General features: G+C 45.4%; 2 protein-coding genes across 8 annotated transcripts in view; one reads left to right on the plus strand and one right to left on the minus strand.

The window, feature by feature from the left end:
• LOC130527055 (NACHT, LRR and PYD domains-containing protein 12-like) overlaps nt 1-14,347 on the minus strand; it is an 86,377-nt gene extending 72,030 nt beyond the window's left edge. For 2 of the 7 annotated variants that reach the window (XM_057035144.1, XM_057035145.1), the window contains exons 1-10: nt 13,854-14,347; nt 12,693-12,794; nt 12,325-12,437; nt 10,400-12,224; nt 8,858-9,031; nt 8,098-8,271; nt 7,771-7,947; nt 6,582-6,755; nt 6,204-6,377; nt 5,502-5,675 (exon numbers count right to left, since the gene is read on the minus strand). In XM_057035144.1, coding sequence (XP_056891124.1) covers nt 5,502-5,675; nt 6,204-6,377; nt 6,582-6,755; nt 7,771-7,947; nt 8,098-8,271; nt 8,858-9,031; nt 10,400-12,224; nt 12,325-12,437; nt 12,693-12,793 — 3,086 coding nt within the window. In that variant the 5' untranslated portion in view covers nt 12,794; nt 13,854-14,347. Of the gene's footprint in view, nt 1-668; nt 1,873-2,403; nt 2,580-2,783; nt 2,958-5,175; nt 5,351-5,501; nt 5,676-6,203; nt 6,378-6,581; nt 6,756-7,770; nt 7,948-8,097; nt 8,272-8,857; nt 9,032-10,399; nt 12,225-12,324; nt 12,438-12,692; nt 12,795-13,853 lie in introns of those variants that run through there. The other 5 variants (XM_057035147.1, XR_008950923.1, XM_057035146.1 and 2 more) reach the window with 5 other exon arrangements.
• A 4,205-nt stretch (nt 14,348-18,552) lies between these two features.
• Nucleotides 18,553-20,774, plus strand: LOC130526662 (keratin, type I cytoskeletal 13-like). The gene is made up of 8 exons (XM_057034413.1): nt 18,553-18,948; nt 19,130-19,212; nt 19,290-19,446; nt 19,767-19,928; nt 20,015-20,140; nt 20,240-20,460; nt 20,545-20,555; nt 20,630-20,774. The coding sequence occupies exons 1-8, from the start codon at nt 18,559-18,561 to the stop codon at nt 20,725-20,727; spliced, it is 1,248 nt and encodes a 415-aa protein (XP_056890393.1). The 5' UTR covers nt 18,553-18,558; the 3' UTR covers nt 20,728-20,774.
• The last annotated feature ends 35 nt before the right edge of the window (nt 20,775-20,809 follow it).

The following is a 20,809-nucleotide window of genomic DNA, read 5'->3' on the forward strand; positions in this document are numbered from 1 at the left end:
ACGTGTCCAACTTCACAGGACCTGCCCAAAGGTTCCCGTTTCTGTCATCCTCGCAAAAACGGACTAAAAGGACGCTTCTCCGGGTCATCCAGCTCACCTTGTCCAGGCAGCCGCGCGGGCTGGAGACTCGCTGATGCTGCGCTGACAACCACCGTCAGTGACAAGCTAGCGAGAGTTAGCTCACGAGACCGGAAATTAGCGACAATAACCGGAAGTAAACAAAGGAGACGACAACTGCGTTCAAGTTTCATTCAAATATGCAAATAAAGAGTAAAATAAAAAACAAAATACATTTAAACTTAACAGAAAATATAAGGACTCATCAACTTTATTCATATTATAATAATTATAATGAAGCCACCTATTCGTCACTACATAAACTTCCTCATGCAAATATTTCGACAGTATGATATTAAACTATTAGCATTACACAAATGTATTTTTAACTTTTGCCAAAATGTACATGTAAAAATGTTTTGATCCTCAGTCACATAACACAAAGCAGATAAACACATAAGCAAACACAGTAACGTTTCAAATTAAGAAAATATCAAATCTAACATCACAAAAATGAATGCCGTCCTGCAGGTAGAGGGGGAGGTGAGAAGTCCGAGTGCCGACCAGAAACCGAACCACAACAAATAACATTTGAAAGAGGATATATGAACATGTGACTTAATAACATATGAAAGAGGATATATGAACATGTGACTTAATAACATATGCAGAGGATATATGAACGTGTGACTTAATAAGATATGAAAGAGGATATATGAACATGTGACTTAATAACATATGAAAGAGGATATATGAACATGTGACTTAATAACATATGAAAGAGAATATATGAACATGTGACTTAATAACATATGAAAGAGGATACATGAACATGTGACTTAATAAGATATGAAAGAGGATATGTGAACATGTGACTTATAACATATGAAAGAGGATATATGAACATGTGACTTAATAACATATGAAAGAGGACAAATGAACATGTGACTTAATAACATATGAAAGAGGATATATGAACATGTGATTTTTCCACTATAACACACAGACACACACACATCAGTATCAGTACCTATGGTCGCGAAAATACGGTATATAGAACATAGGGCACGTTTGTGCATGATATCACTCCGTGTCTGCGCAACGACCACAACCTCCTATCTTTAGTATTGCGCGCCAACTGGTGGTCTTTTGGGTTGAGGATAACGGTGATCTATATGTACCTATATGTAGCGATAGCGTCATTGGCCTCCACTCCAGCCACTCCTGGTAGTTCCTCAAAAACACTGAGTTTTAGTGGATGCACAATCTGTGGAAGCCAACATAGAAATTTCTGAAGAACCAAAGTTCTTGCAGCAAAAATTAGTTTAGTCCCCAATTAGTTTGGTTTGTTATCAGGTGACCTCACGGTGATCTTTTATTTAAAATAAACAACTTGAGATTGTGTTATTAAATATACACACAACCCCGATGATACCAGGAACTATTTTAACTTCAAGGCGAAGCTGCTTCTGCTTTGTTGACCATCGACTGAGCTCCTGAAAGTCCACCACCGCTTTTTAAAACTGAATTTTTCATCTATGGACGGAGTAGACGGCAGATGTTTCACAGATGCTCTTCACCAGTGGTCAGTGAGTGATGCAGCAGATGAGCGGGAGTTGACTGGCTTCAACCAGCTACTGTCTCAATGTCTCCAGCCCATAGTGTGGATTCTCTACGAGATCAGACAGCAGCTTCAGCTCTGAATCCTTCAGGTGGTTCTGTCTCAGGTCCAGTTCTCTGAGATGGGAGGGATTGGACCTCAGCGCCGAGGCCAGAGAGTCACAGCTGATCTTTGATAAGCTGCAGTGAATTAATCTAAATAAAGAAGGAAAACTTTTATAAGGTTATAAGTGAAACCAGTATTAATCTGAAAGGTTAATCAAAGGCATGATCTGTAAATATTTAATTTAGTTACAGGTTAAAAAATGATCGTAATATGTAATTACCACAATTCCAACCTCTCAGGTTTGCACTGTTCCAAAGGAGAATATATATTGTTATGGCCCTCACTCTTCCAGGTTCTCCCGACCTCTTTCCCTCCCATCTCATCATGGAGATCCATCTCACCTGTGGCTCATCTTTAAAGGCACAACCTGTCTTAGATGACTTCCTGTCTCCCTCACCATCTCCCTCCTCGTTGGCTGGTGTCTACCAGGCACCCTCACGTAGTTTTGTCTAATTTTGGTTACCATCTGTCGGCTTTTTCATTGTCCTTAAATCAAATTATCATGAATAAGTGGTCACCGTGTGGCCCTCCCTCCTGAAGGAACTGGGCACAACACACACACTCAGAAAGTGTGAGGACCCTCGGATGGAATAATGGACATTTTTGAGAATGGTGTTTACCTCAGAGTTTCCAGTTGGCAGTTTGGAAAGTGGAGAAAAAACCACAGAGCAGCTTCACTCCTGGATCCTGCAGCTGGTTCCAACTCAGGTCCAGTTCTCTGAGATGGGAGGGATTGGACCTCAGCGCCGAGGCCAGAGAGCCACAGCTGATCTCTGATAACCTGCAGTCAATCAATCTGAAAAATGCAGGATAAGGTATACGGTGCAGGTCTGCATGTTATCTGCGTCAGTACTAAACCTACGTTAGTTCTTAGTTGGGTCGTACCTGAATTCACGATATTACAAGGAATTTTTTAATGTGGTGCATCACAGCAGTGTTGAGAACAGCCTCACTTCACCATCTTAGCAGCTGGTATATAGGTAGAAAAATGAAGACTGACCTGAGCCTCTCCAGTTTACAGTTTGGACTCTCCAGTCCAGAACAGAGCTGCTTCACTCCTGAATCCTGCAACGTGTTGGCGCTCAGGTTCAGAACCCTCAGATGGGAGAGGTTGGACTTCAGAGCTGAGGCCACAGAATCACAGCTGGTCTCTGATAAACTGCAGCCACTTAGTCTAAATAACAATTATTTTGAGAGAAGACAAATAAAAATCAACATGTACCAGAGCAAAAACACAGCTTACAAGCAACAAACCTCTCGTCCTGCACCGGCTTATCTGCCGTATGTTCGTATTTTGGTTCTTTCAGGGCGGTTGGACAAGATCTACACCGTATGTAAAGTGTGTGTAGGTCAAAAACCTTCCAAGTTTGTGAAACCACATTTCTCAATAGCACTCAACTCTTGTCAGGAGTTGGGACAAAGCGAGCCACTCCTGATAGCTTGTGGCCGATGCTGCAGCGACCCTGCAATCCCTACACTCTCTGGTGAAACCAAATCAAAGGTTTTAGACACTGCTGGATGCTGGAAGGGCGGCTATAGTCTGGACGCATAGTTCCCCTGACTGCACATTTCTCCAACAATGATTGGCAGCTGGTGTCACTTGTTGTCCAGATGATAAAAGGAAAGAGAGCCACCCCACAGTGTGTTGATTGCCCCACTGCAAGCTCAATGCTTCCAGAAAACATTGCAGGAGCATCAATTCCCCTCAGGTCATCAACAAGGACCTCAGGAAAAGGTGCAGCTGCGACCACCTACTAGAGACAAGCACACTGAGCTGAGATTCAAAGCCCTCTCCTCCCAAAAGAAGAGCTTGTTTGTTGGAGGCTCTTCTGGGCGATACCTGGTGCCACAGCTACAGCTCAGCCCGTCTCTGGAGCTGAGGTGGAGCTTAGCACGTTTCATGGTTCTCCACCACTTCCTCTCGCTGAGGACCTTCTCAGCTGGTGGTTTATGCTCCACCTTCCAAGTTGAGCAGGTGATACTTCTGCATTCCTGCCACCAGTGTCTCTGCAGAAAGAGTCTTCTCTACTTTTTATATTAGATTATATAAAATTAGGATTTTTGTTTGTTTGATCTCTTAGATTTTGTTGACTAAGAGCAGCTTTTTCTTGAATAACATAGAAAGATTCGATGAGAAGAGAAATTGTATTATTTTATGAACTACTTCCACTACTATTATATACACTTACTTCCATATTGTCTTAGATTGGAAGCTGCATTTATTGCATCGTTCATAGAAAGTCATATTTGTGAGGAGAAAAACTCAAATAAGGTCATTTTCTTTAATGATCATTAAAAAAAGAAGGAGGCGATGAACAAACAGATTTATCTAAAAATTTGTGAAAACTTATGCATGGAAACATTCTAAAAATGGCTGCATTGTGTAGAATCGGTGTAGAATCAACTTGTTGACTTCTGATTTGGACTCCAATCGAAGTGAGGTGCAACAATTGTGGATGCTGAAAGCTTCAGATCTTCATGAAGGTTTCTGTGGTTGGACTGACCTGCTGCCCCTTTAAGAGGGAGGCAGGTTTGGGCTTCTGGCTGGAATGAAGCCACCTAAGATGAGAATGATTGCAGGCTTTCGGTACCAAGGTTTAACAGGGCGGTCACTTCACACTTGGGCTTTTCTCTTTTTTGGATGGGTTTTCTCAGTAGAGAAGGGGCATGGCACACTGCAGCAGCTTTTCTTTGGGGTTTTCTAGTTTTCCTTCTGATCTTTAAAAGACAGGAAGAACCATTTTTGATTTGTCTGAATGTTTGGGCGGTTTTGTGGCCAGCCTAAAATAAAACAAGACAAATCTACAACTGATACTTCCTTTCTAGACATTGATGACCATCCTCACATGGGGCAGATTTCCACAACCAATAATACTGCAAATCTATCCTGTGTGGTCTTTTTTCCGAGAACTGTAACACTACATTTATAACAAAAGATCAAAATGTAAACATTTATTGTCTAACTAGTTACACTGGCGGCACGGTGGTGTGGTGGTTAGCACTGTTGCCTCACAGCAAGAAGGCCCCGGGTTCGATCCCCGGTTGGATTGATTGGGGACTTTCTGTGTGGAGTTTGCATGTTCTCCCTGTGCCTGCGTGGGTCTCTCCGGGTACTCCGGCTTCCTCCCACAGTCCAAAGACATGCATGATTGGGGATTAGGCTAATTGGAAACTCTAAATTGCCCATAGGTGTGAGTGTGAGAGTGAATGGGTTGTGTCTATATGTGTTAGCCCTGCGATTGACGGGCGTCCAGTCCAGGGTGTACCCTGCCTCGCCCATTGTGCTGGGATAGGCTCCAGTCCCCCCGCGACCCTCAGTGGAGGAACAAGCGGTAGAAAATGAGTGAGTGAGTAGTTACACCTGGGAAAGTACTGGATCATCTCTGACTGACCTGAGAGTCTCCAGCTTACAGAGAGGACTGCAGAAAACCACAGAGCTGCAGGAGTGATCCTGGATCCTTCAGCTGGTTCTGACTCAGCTCCAGAACCCTCAGATGGGAGGGATTGGACCTCAGCGCCGAGCCCAGAGAGTCACAGCTGATCTCTGATAAACTGCAGTACTTTAATCTGAATGACAGATAAAAGATGCCATTTTACAGTTCTTGCACACACAGTCATCATTTAGTGTTGGTTTAGAAAAGCCGACAGTTCCTTCTGCCACCATAAACAGAGATCAGCTTTCAGTCTTTTTCATTTCAGTATTTAATTCACTGCATACCTGAGAGTCTCCAGCTTACAGAGAGGATCCTGGAGAAAACCACAGAGCAGCTTCACTGCTGGATCCTTCAGCTGGTTCTCACTCAGGTCCAGTTCTCTGAGATGGGAGGGATTGGACCTCAGCGCCGAGGCCAGAGAGTCACAGCTGATCTCTGATAAGCTGCAGCGCTCTAATCTAAATAAAGAAGGGAAACTTTTATAAGGTTATAAGAGAAACCAGTATTAATCTGAAAGGTTAATCAAAGGCATGATCTGTAAATATTTAATTTAGTTACAGGTTAAAAAATGATAGTAATATGTAATTACCACAATTCCAACCCCTCAGGTTTGCACTGTTCCAGAGGAGAATATATATTGTTATGGCCCTCACTCTTCACAGGTTCTCCCCACCTCTTTCCCTCCCATCTCATCATGGAGATCCATCTCACCTGTGGCTCATCTTTAAAGGCACAACCTGTCTTAGATGACTTCCTGTCTCCCTCACCATCTCCCTCCTCGGGCTGGTGTCTACCAGGCACCCTCACCTAGTTTTGTCTAATTTTGGTTACCATCTGTCGGCTTTTTCATTGTCCTTAAATCAATTTATCATGAATAAGTGGTCCCCGTGTGGCCCTCCCTCCTGAAGGAACTGGGCACAACACACCATCAGAAAGTGTGAGGACCCTCGGATGGAATAATGGACATTTTTGAGAATGGTGTTTACCTCAGAGTTTCCAGTCGGCAGTTTGGAAAGTGGAGAAAACCACAGAGCAGCTTCACTCCTGGATCCTGCAGCTGGTTCCAACTCAGGTCCAGTTCTCTGAGATGGGAGGGATTGGACCTCAGCGCCGAGGCCAGAGAGTCACAGCTGATCTCTGATAAACTGCAGTAACGCAATCTGAAAAATGCAGGAAAGGTTATACGGTGCAGGTCTGCATGTTATCTGCGTCAGTACTAAACCTACGTTAGTTCTTAGTTGGGTCGTACCTCAATCACGATATTACAAGGAATTTCTTTAATGTCGTGCATCACAGCAGTATTGAGAACAGCCTCACTTCACCATCTTAGCAGTTGGTATATAGGTAGAAAAATGAAGACTGACCTGAGCCTCTCCAGTTTACAGTTTGGACTTTCCAGTCCAGAACAGAGCCACTTCACTCCTGAATCCTGCAACGTGTTGTAGCTCAGGTCCAGAACCCTCAGATGGGAGAGGTTGGACTTCAGAGCTGAGGCCACAGAATCACAGCTGGTCTCTGATAAACTGCAGCCACTTAGGCTAAAATAACAATTATTTTGAGAGAAGACAAATAAAAATCAACATGTACCAGAGCAAAACACAGCTTACAAGCAACAAACCTCTCGTCCTGCACCGGCTTATCTGCCGTATGTTCGTATTTTGGGTTCTTTCAGGGCGGTTGGACAAGATCTACACCGTATGTAAAGTGTGTGTAGGTCAAAATACCTTCCAAGTTTGTGAGACCACATTTCTCAATAGCACTCAACTCTTGTCAGGAGTTGGGACAAAGCGACCCACTCCTGATAGCGTGTGGGTGATGCTGCACCGACCCTGCAATCCCTACACTCTCTGGTGAAACCAAATCAAAGGTTTTAGACACTGCTGGATGCTGGAAGGGCGGCTATAGTCTGGACGCATAGTTCCCCTGACTGCACAGTTCTCCAACAATGATTGGCAGCTGGTGTCACTTGTTGTCCAGATGATAAAAGGAAAGAGAGCCACCCCACAGTGTGTTTGATTGCCCCACTGCAAGCTCAATGCTGCCAGAAAACATTGGTTTCTGTGGTTGGACTGACCTGCTGCCCTTTTAAGAGGGAGGCAGGTTTGGGCTTCTGGCTGGAATGAAGCCACCTAAGATGAGAATGACTGCAGGCTTTCGGTACCAAGGTTTAACAGGGTGCTCACTTCACACTTGGGCTTTTCTCAGTAGAGAAGGGGCATGGCACACTGCAGCAGCTTTCTTTTGGGGTTTTCTAGTTTTCCTTCTGATCTTAAAAGACAGGAAGAACCATTTTTGATTGGTCTGAATGTTTGGGCGGTTTTGTGGCCAGCCTAAAATAAAACAAGACAAATCTACAACTGATACTTCCTTTCTAGTCATTGATGACCATCCTCATGGGGCACATTTCCACAACCAATTTAATACTGCAAATCTATCCTGTGTGGTCTTTTTTCCGAGAACTGTAACACTACGTTTTTAACAATGATCATATATGTAGACATTTATTGTCTAACTAGTTACACCTGGGAAAGTACTGGATCATCTCTGACTGACCTGAGAGTCTCCAGCTTACAGAGAGGATCCTGCAGAAAACCACAGAGCTGCAGGAGTGATCCTGGATCCTTCAGCTGGTTCTGACTCAGCTCCAGAACCCTCAGATGGGAGGGATTGGACCTCAGCGCCGAGCCCAGAGAGTCACAGCTGATCTCTGATAAACTGCAGTACTTTAATCTGAATGACAGATAAAAGATGCCATTTTACAGTTCTTGCACATACAGTCATCATTTCGTGTTGGTTTAGAAAAGCCGGCAGTTCCTTCTGCCACCATAAACCAGATCAGCTTTCAGTCTTTTTCATTTCAGTATTTGATTCACTGCATACCTGAGAGTCTCCAGCTTACAGAGAGGATCCTGGAGAAAACCACAGAGCAGCTTCACTGCTGGATCCTTCAGCTGGTTCCAACTCAGGTCCAGAACCCTCAGATGGGAGGGATTGGACCTCAGCGCCGAGGCCAGAGAGACACAGCTGATCTCTGATAAACTGCAGTCACTCAGGCTGGATAAGGAATCATGGCAAGAAATGATCTCTTATTGGAGGAAAAGTCATATTACACTTGCTCAAAATCATTATTTCATTTTATTTCATTATTTAATCAGGGCCCTTGGAGTCAGGAGAGCTCTGGCCCCCACTGATAAACTGGGATATTACAGCAACAACATAGTTAAAAAGTATCTATAAAATTGTCTTTCAATGGCTCATTTAAATTCATACTACACTTCTCTTCTCCAAAAGTCAATGGAGTTTATCTTGAAGCCTTTCATTGTTTAGTTGTTATGTCGAAGATAAAAGAAAGCTGACCTGAGAGTCTCCAGCTTACAGAGAGGATCCTGGAGAAAACCACAGAGCAGCTTCACTGCTGGATCTTCAGCTGGTTCCTACTCAGGTCCAGTTCTCTCAGATGGGAGGGATTGGACCTCAGCGCCGAGGCCAGAGAGTCACAGCTGATCTCTGATAAACTGCAGCACCACAGCCTGGAAAACCAATAAATGGGGCAAATAAAAACACATTTCTAAATCTGAAAGTGAAGAGAAAAGCAGAAAATGTAAAGAAATTTAGAAAAGACCAACATAGGCCTCCTGACCTGAGCGTCTCCAGTCTGCAGTTTGGATGCATCATTGCAGAAGACAGTAACTTTACAGCATCTCTCAGGCTTTGGTTCTTGCTTAAGCTCAGCTCCCGTAGATGAGAAGGGTTTGACGTCATTGCTGAGGCCACAACTTCCCAATGACTCTTTGAAAGAAAACTATCAGACAGTCTGTTGTGTATGAAACAAAAATAGTGAGTCAAACTTTGGGATTTCTAATCAACTTATCTGAGAATCTACCTCAACACAAATGTAGCTCATTTCCTGGAAAAGCTAAATTCAACACCGTAGAGCAACAGTTTGAACGACCATCAGATCTGAAATGCAACTGAATTATTCTCAACATTTGTCTTATTTTAGAACAGCTCATAATTATTCAATATTTAAAATGATTATAGCAAATGGTTTAAAGAAACGTGCATCTTTTTATCTGTCTGTCGGCTCTTTGGATATTTTGCATTTCATACAATTTGTACGATCGTGCGTCAAGTCTTAATTCAGCGATCCGATCGATGACATCAGAGTGTCTGGTTGCATCGATTGCCTTCAGCTTCTGTTACATCTGCCTGTTTTCCTTCAAATCATTTTCACTGCACCTTTTGTTGCTAGTGATGAAGTTGCCACCTAACGGGTGTGGAAAGGCTCAAACAACTTTGTGGGTCACATAAAGGCTCCAAACGTAACGCCACAAAGACCTAAAACACCCATTTAAACCAACGAGGCCGGCTGTTTTTACGTTGAACAAATGAAGCAAAATAGTCACGTGTCATTAATTAAAATGTGTTTTTCTGTTGTTTGAATACGATGTATACTGTCACGGAGGGGGGTGAACAGGACCCGAACGCAGGCCAGGACACAGTAGTAAAATAGTCACAAGGTTTTATTTACGGGGGAAGGGGAGCAACACAAGGAAGACGCGGGCAGCCCTCCAGGACAGCCGAGCACAGGGAACAGAAGCGGCCCTCCAGGGCCACCGGAAACTCGGGAACCGAAGCAGTCCTCCAGGACCGCAGAGAACTCGGAACAGAAGCAGTCCTCCAGGACCGCAGATCCAACACACGACGAGGGAACCCGAACAAACACCCTCACACGACGAAGGAAGACAAACAGACAGCCTGGCCCTGACAGGCAGGCGCAACCTGCTTAAATAGGCAGCCCAATATAAATTGCCTACAGGTGTGCCTGCCAGCAGTGCCAGCTGTAAACTAATTGTGCCCCACACCACAATGACCGACACAACCCCAAAACCCTGACAGTATACAAACAAACAAAAGTTATTTAATTACATGACAGTAATCTCATGATAGTCAGTTAACTTGTGGCTCCTATTATTCCTGCCTTATGTTGGTTTGTCTGGATTGAACTTTGAACTTATATCCAGCCAGTGTTGAACATTTCTGAATGAATTGTTGTTTTTCTTTTTTAATTTATGGACGCTGCAATGGAAATAAAGAATTGAACGAATGACCACTGGAGGGGGTATTGCTACCTGACATGATCGACTCGGTTGATTTAAACGCCCCAAAAATCTTTACTTACACGGCCTTCCTGCAGTTCCTCACAGCTGGAATCAGGCGACGTCGTCCCTCATCTGAGGTGTTGTACTGCTGCAGGTTCAGCTCATCCAGAACCTCCTCTGACATCTGCAGCAGGTAGGCCAGAGCTGAACAGTGGATCTCTGACAGTCTCCTCTCTGATTTCTTCTCTGACTTCAGGAACTCTTGGATCTCCTGATGGACTGACTGATCCTTCATCTCCATCAGACAGTGGAAGATGTTGATGCTTCTGTCTGGGGAGATTTGATCACTGTTCACCTCCTTCAGGTTGTTGAGGACCTTCTGGATGGTTTCTGGATGGTTCTCCATCTGATAGAACAGTCCACCCAAGATCCTCTGATTGGACTCCAGAGAGAGACCATGAAGGAAGCGAAGAAACAAGTCCAGGTGGCCATTTTTACTTTTGAGAGATTCCATTAGTTCTCTCCTGAGGAAGTCATCAAGAGATGTGACTGGATCGTAATTTGTAAACAACCCAGCAAACCTGGAAAAACGGTTTGGTTTTGAATATTTTAGGAACTTATTTTTAACCACTGTGTCTTTCCTGGTGTAACGGTGGAACATGTAGACGGCAGCCAGAAACTCCTGAATGCTCAGATGAACAAAGCAGTAGACTGATTTCTGGAAGATCACACTCTCTCTTTTGAAGATCTCTGTACAAACTCCTGAGTACACCGACACCTCGGAGACGTCCAGTCCACATCGCTCCAGGTCTTCAGAGTAGAACATGATGTTTCCTTTCTTCAGATGTTGAAACGCCAGCCGACCCAACTTCAGAAGGAGTTCTTTATCACCCTCAGTCAGTTCCTCTGGTCTCTGCTTTCCTCCATACTTCTGCTTCTTCCTCTTTATCTGAACCCTCAGGAAGTGTGAGTAGAGGTCAGTCAGGGTTTTGGGCAGCTCTCCTCTCTGGTCTCTGGTCATCATGTCCTCCAGAACTATAGCAGTGATCCAGCAGAAAACTGGGATCAGACACATGATGTGGAGGCTCCTGGAGGCCTTGATGTGTGAGATGATTCTCTTGGACAGATCTTCATCACTGAACCTCCTCCTGAAGTACTCCTCCTTCTGGGAGTCAGTGAAGCCTCGTACTTCTGTGATCCTGTCAACACACGAGGGAGGAATCTGATAGGCTGCTGCAGGTCTGGAGGTGATCCAGATGAGAGCTGAGGGAAGCAGGTTCCCCTGGATGAGGTTCACCAGGAGCACCTCAACTGACGATACTTGTGTGACATCAGAGATGACCTGATGCTTGTTGAAACCCAGTGAAAATCTGCTTTCATCCAGGCCATCAAAGATGAACAGAAGTTTCCAGACAGTCAGATCTTCTGCTCTGATCTTCTGTAATGTTGGATGGAAAATATGAAGCAGTGAGAGAAGACTGTGCTGCTCATCTCTGATCAAGTTCAGCTCCCTCCATGAGAGCGGAAGCACCAGACTGATGTCTTGGTTCTCCAAACCTTCTGCCCAGTCCAGACTGAACTTCTGCACTGAGAAGGTTTTTCCAACGCCGGCGACACCGTTGGTCAGAACCACTCTGATGTGTCTCTGTTGCTCAGATAAGACTTTGAAGATGTCCTGGCACTTGATTGGGGTGTCCTGGATGTTCTTCTTGGAGGTTCTCTCAAGCTGTCTCACCTCATGTTGTGTGTTCACCTCCTCACTTTGTCCCTCAGTGATGTAGAGCTCAGTGTAGATCGTGTTCAGCAGGGTTCCACTTCCTGCTTCATTAGTTCCTTCAGTCACATGTTCACATCTTCTCTTCAGACTGATCTTATGACCTTCTATCACCTCCTGCAGATCACCTCCTGAAAATAAGTAAACCAATGATTTCCATCTATCAGAAATCATCAACACAACTACAAATTCATGACATCACAAGTTCAATTTTATATTTAACAATTTTACTTTGTTTGGGCTTCATTTCAGCATCTCCAGATCTGCTTCCAGATTGTGAACAAGAGGACTCTCCTGGTGGAGCTGACTGGTCCCAGTTTGATAGGATGTGCTCCCCCCTCTCACTATGAAACACATCTCTATTAGTCCTTTGATTTATAGGATGAAAGAACCTGATCAAGACTCAATATTGTTCCAGCATTTATGTCTGAATTCATCGATTCTTGTTTCTAATCAACAATATTCACATTAAGTATGTAACTATATGACTGTCTGAGGTTTAAGTGTTAAACATCTCCAATAATAAACTCACAACCTGCTGCTGTTAATGTGACTAACAGCTGCCACACAAACACATCATCACGCTTTAGTTTTCTTACATTTTGTCTGAACTTCTGAAGCCTATTCCTCTACCTATGGAGTGGTCACTCTTCAGGGACTCACAGCTGGGCACTGTGGACTCTGCTCTGTCCTCGTCCATCCTGAGGAAACATCAGAAATAGTGATGAGACTGTGATGAAGGTAAATAATCTGTAGTGGTTGTAGTTAAATAATCCCAATTCACTGCATTTTTACCAAACAGGAACATTTCTAATACATTCTGGCTAATAACTGAATCAATAAATCAATGATGTATCTGTATAATTTTCATGTTTTCAGAGCTTACGCTGCTTTTTTTTAACTGTTCCCTGCAGTGAGAAAAGAACTGGCACCTTTTCCAGACCCTCATCCTGCAGCACTGAATGTGCTCTAAAGTTCTTTCCAGAGCAAACGTCTCTGCACTTGCAGCAACATGTTGTAGTCATGGATCCGTGAGGAGAACCGGATACAGGAAACGCCCCGACTTTGATCCCAAAAAACCAACGGTGGTCTGGCAACGACGGGGACGCTGGTCCATCGGCCCGACAACACTGGTTTTCCACAGGCCAACATGGTGAAAGGACTGTCTTCAGCTCAGCCAATAAATTATTTGGTGCTACATAAACAGACTAGTCAGGACTTTTTAACTTCCCTCATTTGTTCCCCTCTTCAATTATTTCTAGAATCCAAGTTCTCCAAGATCACTGCTCTATTTAAAATAGATGAAAGAAATGACACCCACTCCTGCATTTCTTTCACAGTGGTTCCACAACATAGAACAATAAACCACTGTGAGAAAAAATCCTGTTGGTGTCCTGTGATCCTGTGTTGATTTATTATCTTCCTGCTTCGTCTGAAGAGAATAGCTTCACTTTAACTTTTAAAATCCAATCAACAGCTTTATGGCGTATATATTACTACCATTAAAGCATTCTGGGAGGGTTTAAAGTTCTTTTAGGATCAGTAGCAAAGAGCAGAAACATGAACTAAACTTCACTTAGAAAGACTATTAAACTATAACTAAAGCCAGACTATAAGAAAGTTAAATAAGACCGATTCATTGATAATATATAATGATGTTTTGTGCTAAAACTAAATATAACGTCTAGTTGATTCAAATCTTGATTTTATCTCCAAACACAAATGTCAATTCTTTTCAATAATGCTCTTCGTTTACTCACCTTGTCGGTCTTCAGTCTCCCTGCTTAGTCTGAAAGGAATACTTTTAAAAACTCGTTTGTTGGGTTCCCAGTTTCTGGGACCGTTGTTGCTGGTGTCTACCTGCAGGGGGCGTGGAGGAGCCGCTCATCAGCCACAGCTGGCCCCGCAGACACACGCACCTGCGGTCTCTCTTCAATCTCCCGTTAGATTTAAGGACAGAACTCCCGTCTGCCAGCGGCGGAGTGTTTTCGTCCTCATCGTCAAACCCTGACTTCTGTGGCTTGACTATTAGTTTTCCTCGCGGACTTGTTTTGGACTCTCTCGAGGTCTCTCCGCCTCTCTGTGAACGCGGACCGAACTGTTCTTGTTCACTTTAAAATAAAGACGCTTTTCGGACACCATTCTCCACCATTATTCAACCAAGCTAAATAAATAAGATTTATGATGCCTCACAGATTTTGAAAGACTTGTAAAAGCAGCATATTTCTGCAGCCCTGGAGTCCAGGAGGAGCAGCAGAGGTCAGAATGTGTCGGAGCGCGTTTAACTATTGTCTGCAGTTCCACGCGTGTCCACCGGGTGGCGGTAAAGCACCATATGATATTTCTCCTTTTTGGAACTTCTTCAGCTGCGTTGAGCTTTAAATCTTCACTGTCGCTCCCTTTAAGCTCTAAAGTTTGCGGTTCTGTGTGTAGTTTGTTGGTTTAAATATTTTTGATGCATTCTGATGGCGATGAGTGAAACTGTCAATGACCAATAGAAAGTTCGTCCATTTTTCTTCTGTGTCACACATTTTCATTATTTATTGTCATTTTTGGGTCTAAACTGGGCGAGTTCTGTGAGCTGTTTTGCTTTCTCTGTAGACCAGATGTTCCAGGCAGGTTCCATCATGGGACAGACGGATACAAGTCACATGACAACAGTCAGTCTTTAGTTCTTTATTACAGGAGGATCTGGTTTATATACAGACACGAATCTGCAAAATACTAAAAGGTATATGAACCCAAAGTACTAAAAAGTCTACATACACGCACACACGTGTATTAAGTGTTTATACACACGTTTGCGCGTACGTGCACACTGTATATTCATCTAATAACTGTTAGTTTCTAAAACACCAAAGTAGAGTCACTGAGGCACGGCTTCACCTCCTTTACGCCGAGGTTTCACTGAGCAGGTGTGATGAACTGTTGCAGAAGGAAAAGCATGGAACATGTTAATAATCGGACACAAAAACACTCAGGTTTATTGTCTGGACCTCGCCATCCCTTTGGGGAGGATCATCTCATTCTTCAGCTTTGAACTGTCAGAGTTAAAAGGTTTCATCCTTCCACAAGACAAGAAAACTTCCGCCCAACCTTCTGACCTCTAGTGTCGTATTTTCATCTCTTCAAAAATTATCATGTTGAACATTTTGTCTTCCAAATGAAAAAGAAAAAAAATTTCACTGCAGACTTTTAAAGCAGCGACAAGAAAACCAGCAGGATCACTAGGAAGAGAGACGGAACCAGGCGCCTGGAGATGAGCTCATCTGAACATCTACCCTTTAACAGCCATCGCTAGTAAATGGTCCTTCAGCCTCATCGCTTCGAGGGTGGAAACGTGTTTAGGCCGTCAATAACAGCTTTGTGAAACTACCTGTAGCTGAGGAGGCCTCATCCCAAAGCAGCAGGTCCAGATGGAGTTTCGCTCGACTCCTGAGAGTCGGTGCAATGGGCTTCTGCAGCACATCATGCTGAATCAGAGGGTCTGTGGAAACCATCTTATAGTCTCCCAGTCTGCTAAATGCCACATGTGATGAAGACCATGGAGGGGCTGCTGCTGAACCACCGGAGACCACAGATTTAGAGTCCATTCCAAGAAAGGAAGAAGGTGGCAGACTCTTATGAGCTGGTGATAAACAGGGTGGAAACTGCAGAAATCCTCTGAGGATATGAGATATGCTGCACTGCCAACACGGAGGCTCCGTGGAAGAAAATGGTCACTTAAGTCAACGACCTGGCAGGTGGCAAAACCAGCAAAGGTGCAAGTGGCAGATCTTGAGGAAGCTACTCATCACCTGAGGACTTGCATCTAAAGACTACTTTTTCCTCACCATCTGAGGCACAGATAAATACACAATGAATTAATTATTTACTTCTTGTGGACCCGGCCGACCAAAGCCTGGGCCGCGACTTCGCCCATGACCAGACATTTACGGATTTCACCCCATTTGAGGAGGAAGCCTATTCCGCAGCGTTTGGATCCTTCTCTGGTTCCACATCTCCAATGTGAAATGTATTTTTTCCTGTTGCGAAGGTGCTGGAAACAAAGAGTAACACTTGATTAGATCAATAAATGATTCAATGTCACTCATTCAACCGATAAAGCAGAACCGTGTCAAATTCATTGTGCACCGACTGATATATTTAATGTATTTTAAAATGATTTTGAACATTGTCAGACCAGTAAGGTCCAGTTGTGCACCAGCATTAGCTTCGTCCTGAGCTTGTGTTTTAGGAAATCCCGGTCGGACTGAGGCCCTAATGAGGAGAATTCCTCCATCCAGCAGCACGTCCCAAACCTCAAAACTTGATTTACTGCCCTCGGCAGCAGAATTCCTCTATGTCTTACAAGTGTGAGAATTCTACAGGTGAATGGGGGCTCTTCAGCCCGCAGGACCTGTCTGTGTCCTGTAGCCCAGCAGCACACCTGCTAATCACTGAGAATCCAGAGGAAACAATGCAGCCATTCCTGTTTCTCCGCTTGTTTGGAGATTTTATCATTTTTCCATCGCGCGTGAAGGAAAACATTGGGTGCAACATTGGCGGCCGATGGAGAATCAGATTGTCGGGGAGGCGGCTGCAGATCTGGGGATAAAGACTGAGGTTTCAATCAAATCAAGATTCATTGTTTAATAGAGAATTCAAGAATATCAGCGTCTTTGCCATAATAATCCTCCTCGTCCCCAACGTTAAAGCTCAAGGGCTCCGTCTCAGTTATCATGGGCTGGTTGTAAATGGGTGGAACCACAAGGGAAACTCCCGATTATCCTGACAACACCTTTTTTAAGAGTTTCTAGTAAGGCCAAAGGTGTCGGTGTAGCACCGAGACAACAGGCGGGGCAGCATTTCTGAGGGCATTCCAGTGAACAAAAGACCCTGTTTACAATCCACCACAGAGATGTTTTACAAAGCACTTTGACACGATAACCGATCGACCTGCAGATTTATGTCTCGCAGTCCTACTCAGAGTATTAACGTGAATCACCAACTGTATCTTTGTCCCAGCGCCCCCCCATTAGAATAGCAAATAAGAGGATAACTGAAAAGCCCGTTTTGACTTCCGCACGGGTGCAGAGTGCTGCTATGTCGCTGTAGCAACAGTAGCGTTCTTGGGAATGCAGCGTTTGCAGAGGCAGACGGACGGCTAGCTCACGGTCCACCTCTCAGTCATCCGCTTCTTAAGGCCTCACCCCCGGAAGGGTGGTAAAATGTCAGTCTGGCAGCCCAGCAATGTTATTCAGAAGAGCTGCAAAACAAAACCCAGGATTCCCAAAGATTCCTCACATCACAGGCTTAATTAGAGGCTGGAACGATACATTCCTTTACATCGATCTCCGAAGAATGACGGAGAGCATTTATGTGGCGTGAGTAGTAACAGAAATGCCTGAGCGTGTGACCGCGTCCCGGTAATTACTGCATGGAAACGCGGGTCTGGAATCTCCAGTCACTGGTTAATCAGCATTCCCGCTGCTCACACGCGACATCTGTAAAAGAATATAACGTGTAAGCGCGGCGAGAGCACGTGGTCCTAACAAATGTGGGGGTTATGCTCCTTGAGGTCACCGTGGGAGGTCACCGAGATGCCCCGGACCTCCGCCGAGATGTTGGAATCTTCCGGAACCCTCGTCGGATGGGTGAGAGTTAGGAAGACGCCGCCAGCGCAGCACTTTCAGCGCAGCATCCGACTGTGGTTGTGGTTGGAAGGAACATCCTGCAACCTTTGTGATGAGGTCAACGTGCAATGAGGAAAACTACCGTTTCACCCGTTGATCCTGTTCCGGCACGTCTTAGAAAAGCAGGCTGCCCAGGCAGTCAACAGATACCCCGCCTAGGGGTAAAAAAAATGGGTTATGGGGTTGTTATCCAGGTGAGTGCATTTTAACAAGCTCGGGGTTAGTTTATCAGAATTGGGGAGGATTTCCCTCCACACAATAAAGAATCAATAAAAGAGTTGGTTTTTTTTTTTAAATAAAAGAATGTAAAGCATGTTTAACCGACGTGCATAATTGCCACTTTTATCATCCGGAAAATGTCTCCCCATCTATTTCTGGCCTGGGGCTTCACTGTGATGAACATGTCGCTGCTATGTGCCACTTCTCTCGCTGGTGTGTGCGAGCGTTTACGAGACGGTCCCACCACCCCCCCCCCCCCCCCCCCCCCCCCACCCCCAGGGGCAGCAGGTTTTCCGGAACCAGAACAGGGTCAGAAACTAGTTGTCCTGCAACACAATTGACATTCTACATGCGAAGAATGTGCTGCTGTTTAGAAATGATAAAATGTAGAATCACAAGTCTGACCTGATGATTTAAACCCCCACCCAGTGGCGGCCGCACCCACAGTGATAACGAGATTGCACGGAGGAGGGTGGGGGGGGGGGTGGTTTGACACATGCATTCCTCCCTGTCAACTGGCCCGGCCCACTTTGATACATTTGGCAGGTATATAAGCCGGGAGAAGCAGGTGATGCTCACAACTGCAGATCGAGCTTCCCCGTTCAGATCCAAACCTTCCAGCATGTCTTTCAGCAACATATCCTACAGCCACAAGACCATGAGCGTCTACGGCGGAGCCGGCGGCCGCGGCACCCGCATCTCTTCCAGCCAGCCCAGCTACTTGGCAACATCCGGAGGCTTCAACCTTGCCGACGGCCTTGACCTCCATGTCGGCGCCAACGAGAAGGCCACCATGCAGAACCTGAACGACCGCCTGGCCTCCTACCTGGAGAAGGTGCGAAGCCTGGAGAAGGAGAACGACCGCCTGGACAAGCAGATCAGGGAATGGTACCAGAGCCGGGTCATCACGTCTCACGACTACACCTCGTTCTTTGTCACCATCGACGACCTGAAGGATAAAGTGAGACTCTACTCACCCGTCACTGTCACTCCTCAGTAATTGCCGTGAAAGGAGCTCTGTCAAAGTCACGTTTGACATCGTTCAGGCCACATTTTCAGTTGTTTACTCAGTTTACCCGCCTTCTGCCGGGTTCGTCTCAGCCTGTATTTTAATTGTTTTCGCCTCCTTTTGTTCTTTCTAGATCCGCATTGCCACCAAGCTCAACGCCAAAACGGTCCTGGACATTGACAACGCAAAGCTGGCTGCTGATGATTTCAAGATGAAGTGAGCCATCGTCCCCTTTTCTCTCAACCCGCTTTGGGGGAAACGCGCCTCACGTCCTGCTCAAATGTCTTTTCCAGGTTCGAGAACGAGCTGGCCATGAGGCTGGCCGTGGAGGCCGACACCGCTGGACTGAGGAAGGTGCTGGATAACATCAACCTGGCCAGATTGGACCTGGAGGCCCAGTGCGAGTCCCTGAAGGAAGAGGTCCTCATGCTGAAGAGGAATCACGAAGAGGTGAGTAGGAGGAGGGAGCGTGAATGGCGGGTGTTTGCACAAGGTGCAGAGCGATGACAGCGGCCATCACTCGACACCCCACACCACACACACACGCACACACACCCTGTAAAGGCAGTTACTGATCAAACACATTAGCATCCATCTTGTCATCATCTCCAAGTTCCCACAATTAGTCTGCGCACGCATGACCTCAACCTTTTCTATGATATCTGAGGAATTTCCATGTTGAGTGAGAGGCCAGTCTCACGCTATCTCTCTCTCTCACACACACACACCACACGCACCACCACACAGCTGACGGATGTTTCTGCCTGCAGGAGTTGGCTCTCCTGAGGAGCCAGATGGGCGGCCAGGTCAACGTGGCCGTCGACGCCTCTCCTTCCACAGATCTGAACCAGGTCATGTCAGAAATCCGCGAGCACTATGAAGGCGTCATTGCAAAGAACCGCAAGGAGCTGGAAACATGGTACCAGACCAAGGTGGGAGCTCTTTAATGTCTAGGAGAGAGAAACCTTATTTATGAAACCTTTTATAACCGTGGGTATATTTTTTGGGGCATCTTCAGGTCGCAGCAGTAGAACAGGAGGTGATCACGCACACGGAAATTCTGGTAACGTCCCGCACGGAGATCAAAGAGTTGAAGAGCACCCTCCAGAGGCTCCAGATCGAACTGCAGTCCCATTCGAGCATGGTTTGTCAGCAACGCCAAATCGCCCTGAAGGCTTCATATCCGATTTGACACAGTGTCGTATACGTTTGACCTCCCCGCCTCGTTTCCTCACCTCAACAGAAAGCCTCCCTGGAGGGAACCCTGGCAGAGACGCAGGCCCGCTATGCTGCACAGCTGGGATGCCTCCAGAACATGGTCCTAAGCCTGGAAGACCAAATGTCTCAGATCCACGCCAACATCAGCAAAACCAAGCAGGAATACGACATCCTGCTGGATCTCAAGACCCGCCTGGAGCTGGAGATTGCAGAATACAGGAGGCTGCTGGACGGGGAGGACGAGAGGTAGGACGACGAGCGAGGATTTAAGAGCCGTTAACGATCGAACATCTATGTAACGTTCTTTCTTTTTCTGTTTCCGTTCACCAGCTCAAAACAAGGTAAGCATTCTTTGATATTTAATCCATTTAGAGATGCGTGGCGGCCGTCTCACCTTGCTGTTGCACCTCAACAGTGGTCACAAAGGTCATCACTGTGGTGGAGACAGTGGTGGACGGACGGGTGGTACAGAGCAGCAAGACTGTGGACGTGGACGTGGATGAGATCGAGTGAACCAGAGAATGATGAAAACATCAATAAAGATCTTGCAGTTAAACCTACTGATGTCTCCAAGTTTCTAATACCTGGTACACCT

Source organism: Takifugu flavidus, chromosome 6 (genome assembly GCF_003711565.1).
Source record: "Takifugu flavidus isolate HTHZ2018 chromosome 6, ASM371156v2, whole genome shotgun sequence".
In the NCBI taxonomy this organism is placed as follows: Eukaryota; Metazoa; Chordata; class Actinopteri; order Tetraodontiformes; family Tetraodontidae; genus Takifugu; species Takifugu flavidus.

What these genes read in the sequence shown, in the direction of transcription:
- LOC130526662 (XM_057034413.1), top strand. Translation starts at nt 18,559, where the DNA reads ATGCTCACAACTGCAGATCGAGCTTCCCCGTTCAGATCCAAACCTTCC. An exon ending in AAACATGGTACCAGACCAAG is followed by an intron (nt 19,929 to 20,014) that starts GTGGGAGCTCTT and finishes GGGCATCTTCAG; the next exon opens with GTCGCAGCAGTAGAACAGGA. An exon ending in TGCAGTCCCATTCGAGCATG is followed by an intron (nt 20,141 to 20,239) that starts GTTTGTCAGCAA and finishes TCACCTCAACAG; the next exon opens with AAAGCCTCCCTGGAGGGAAC.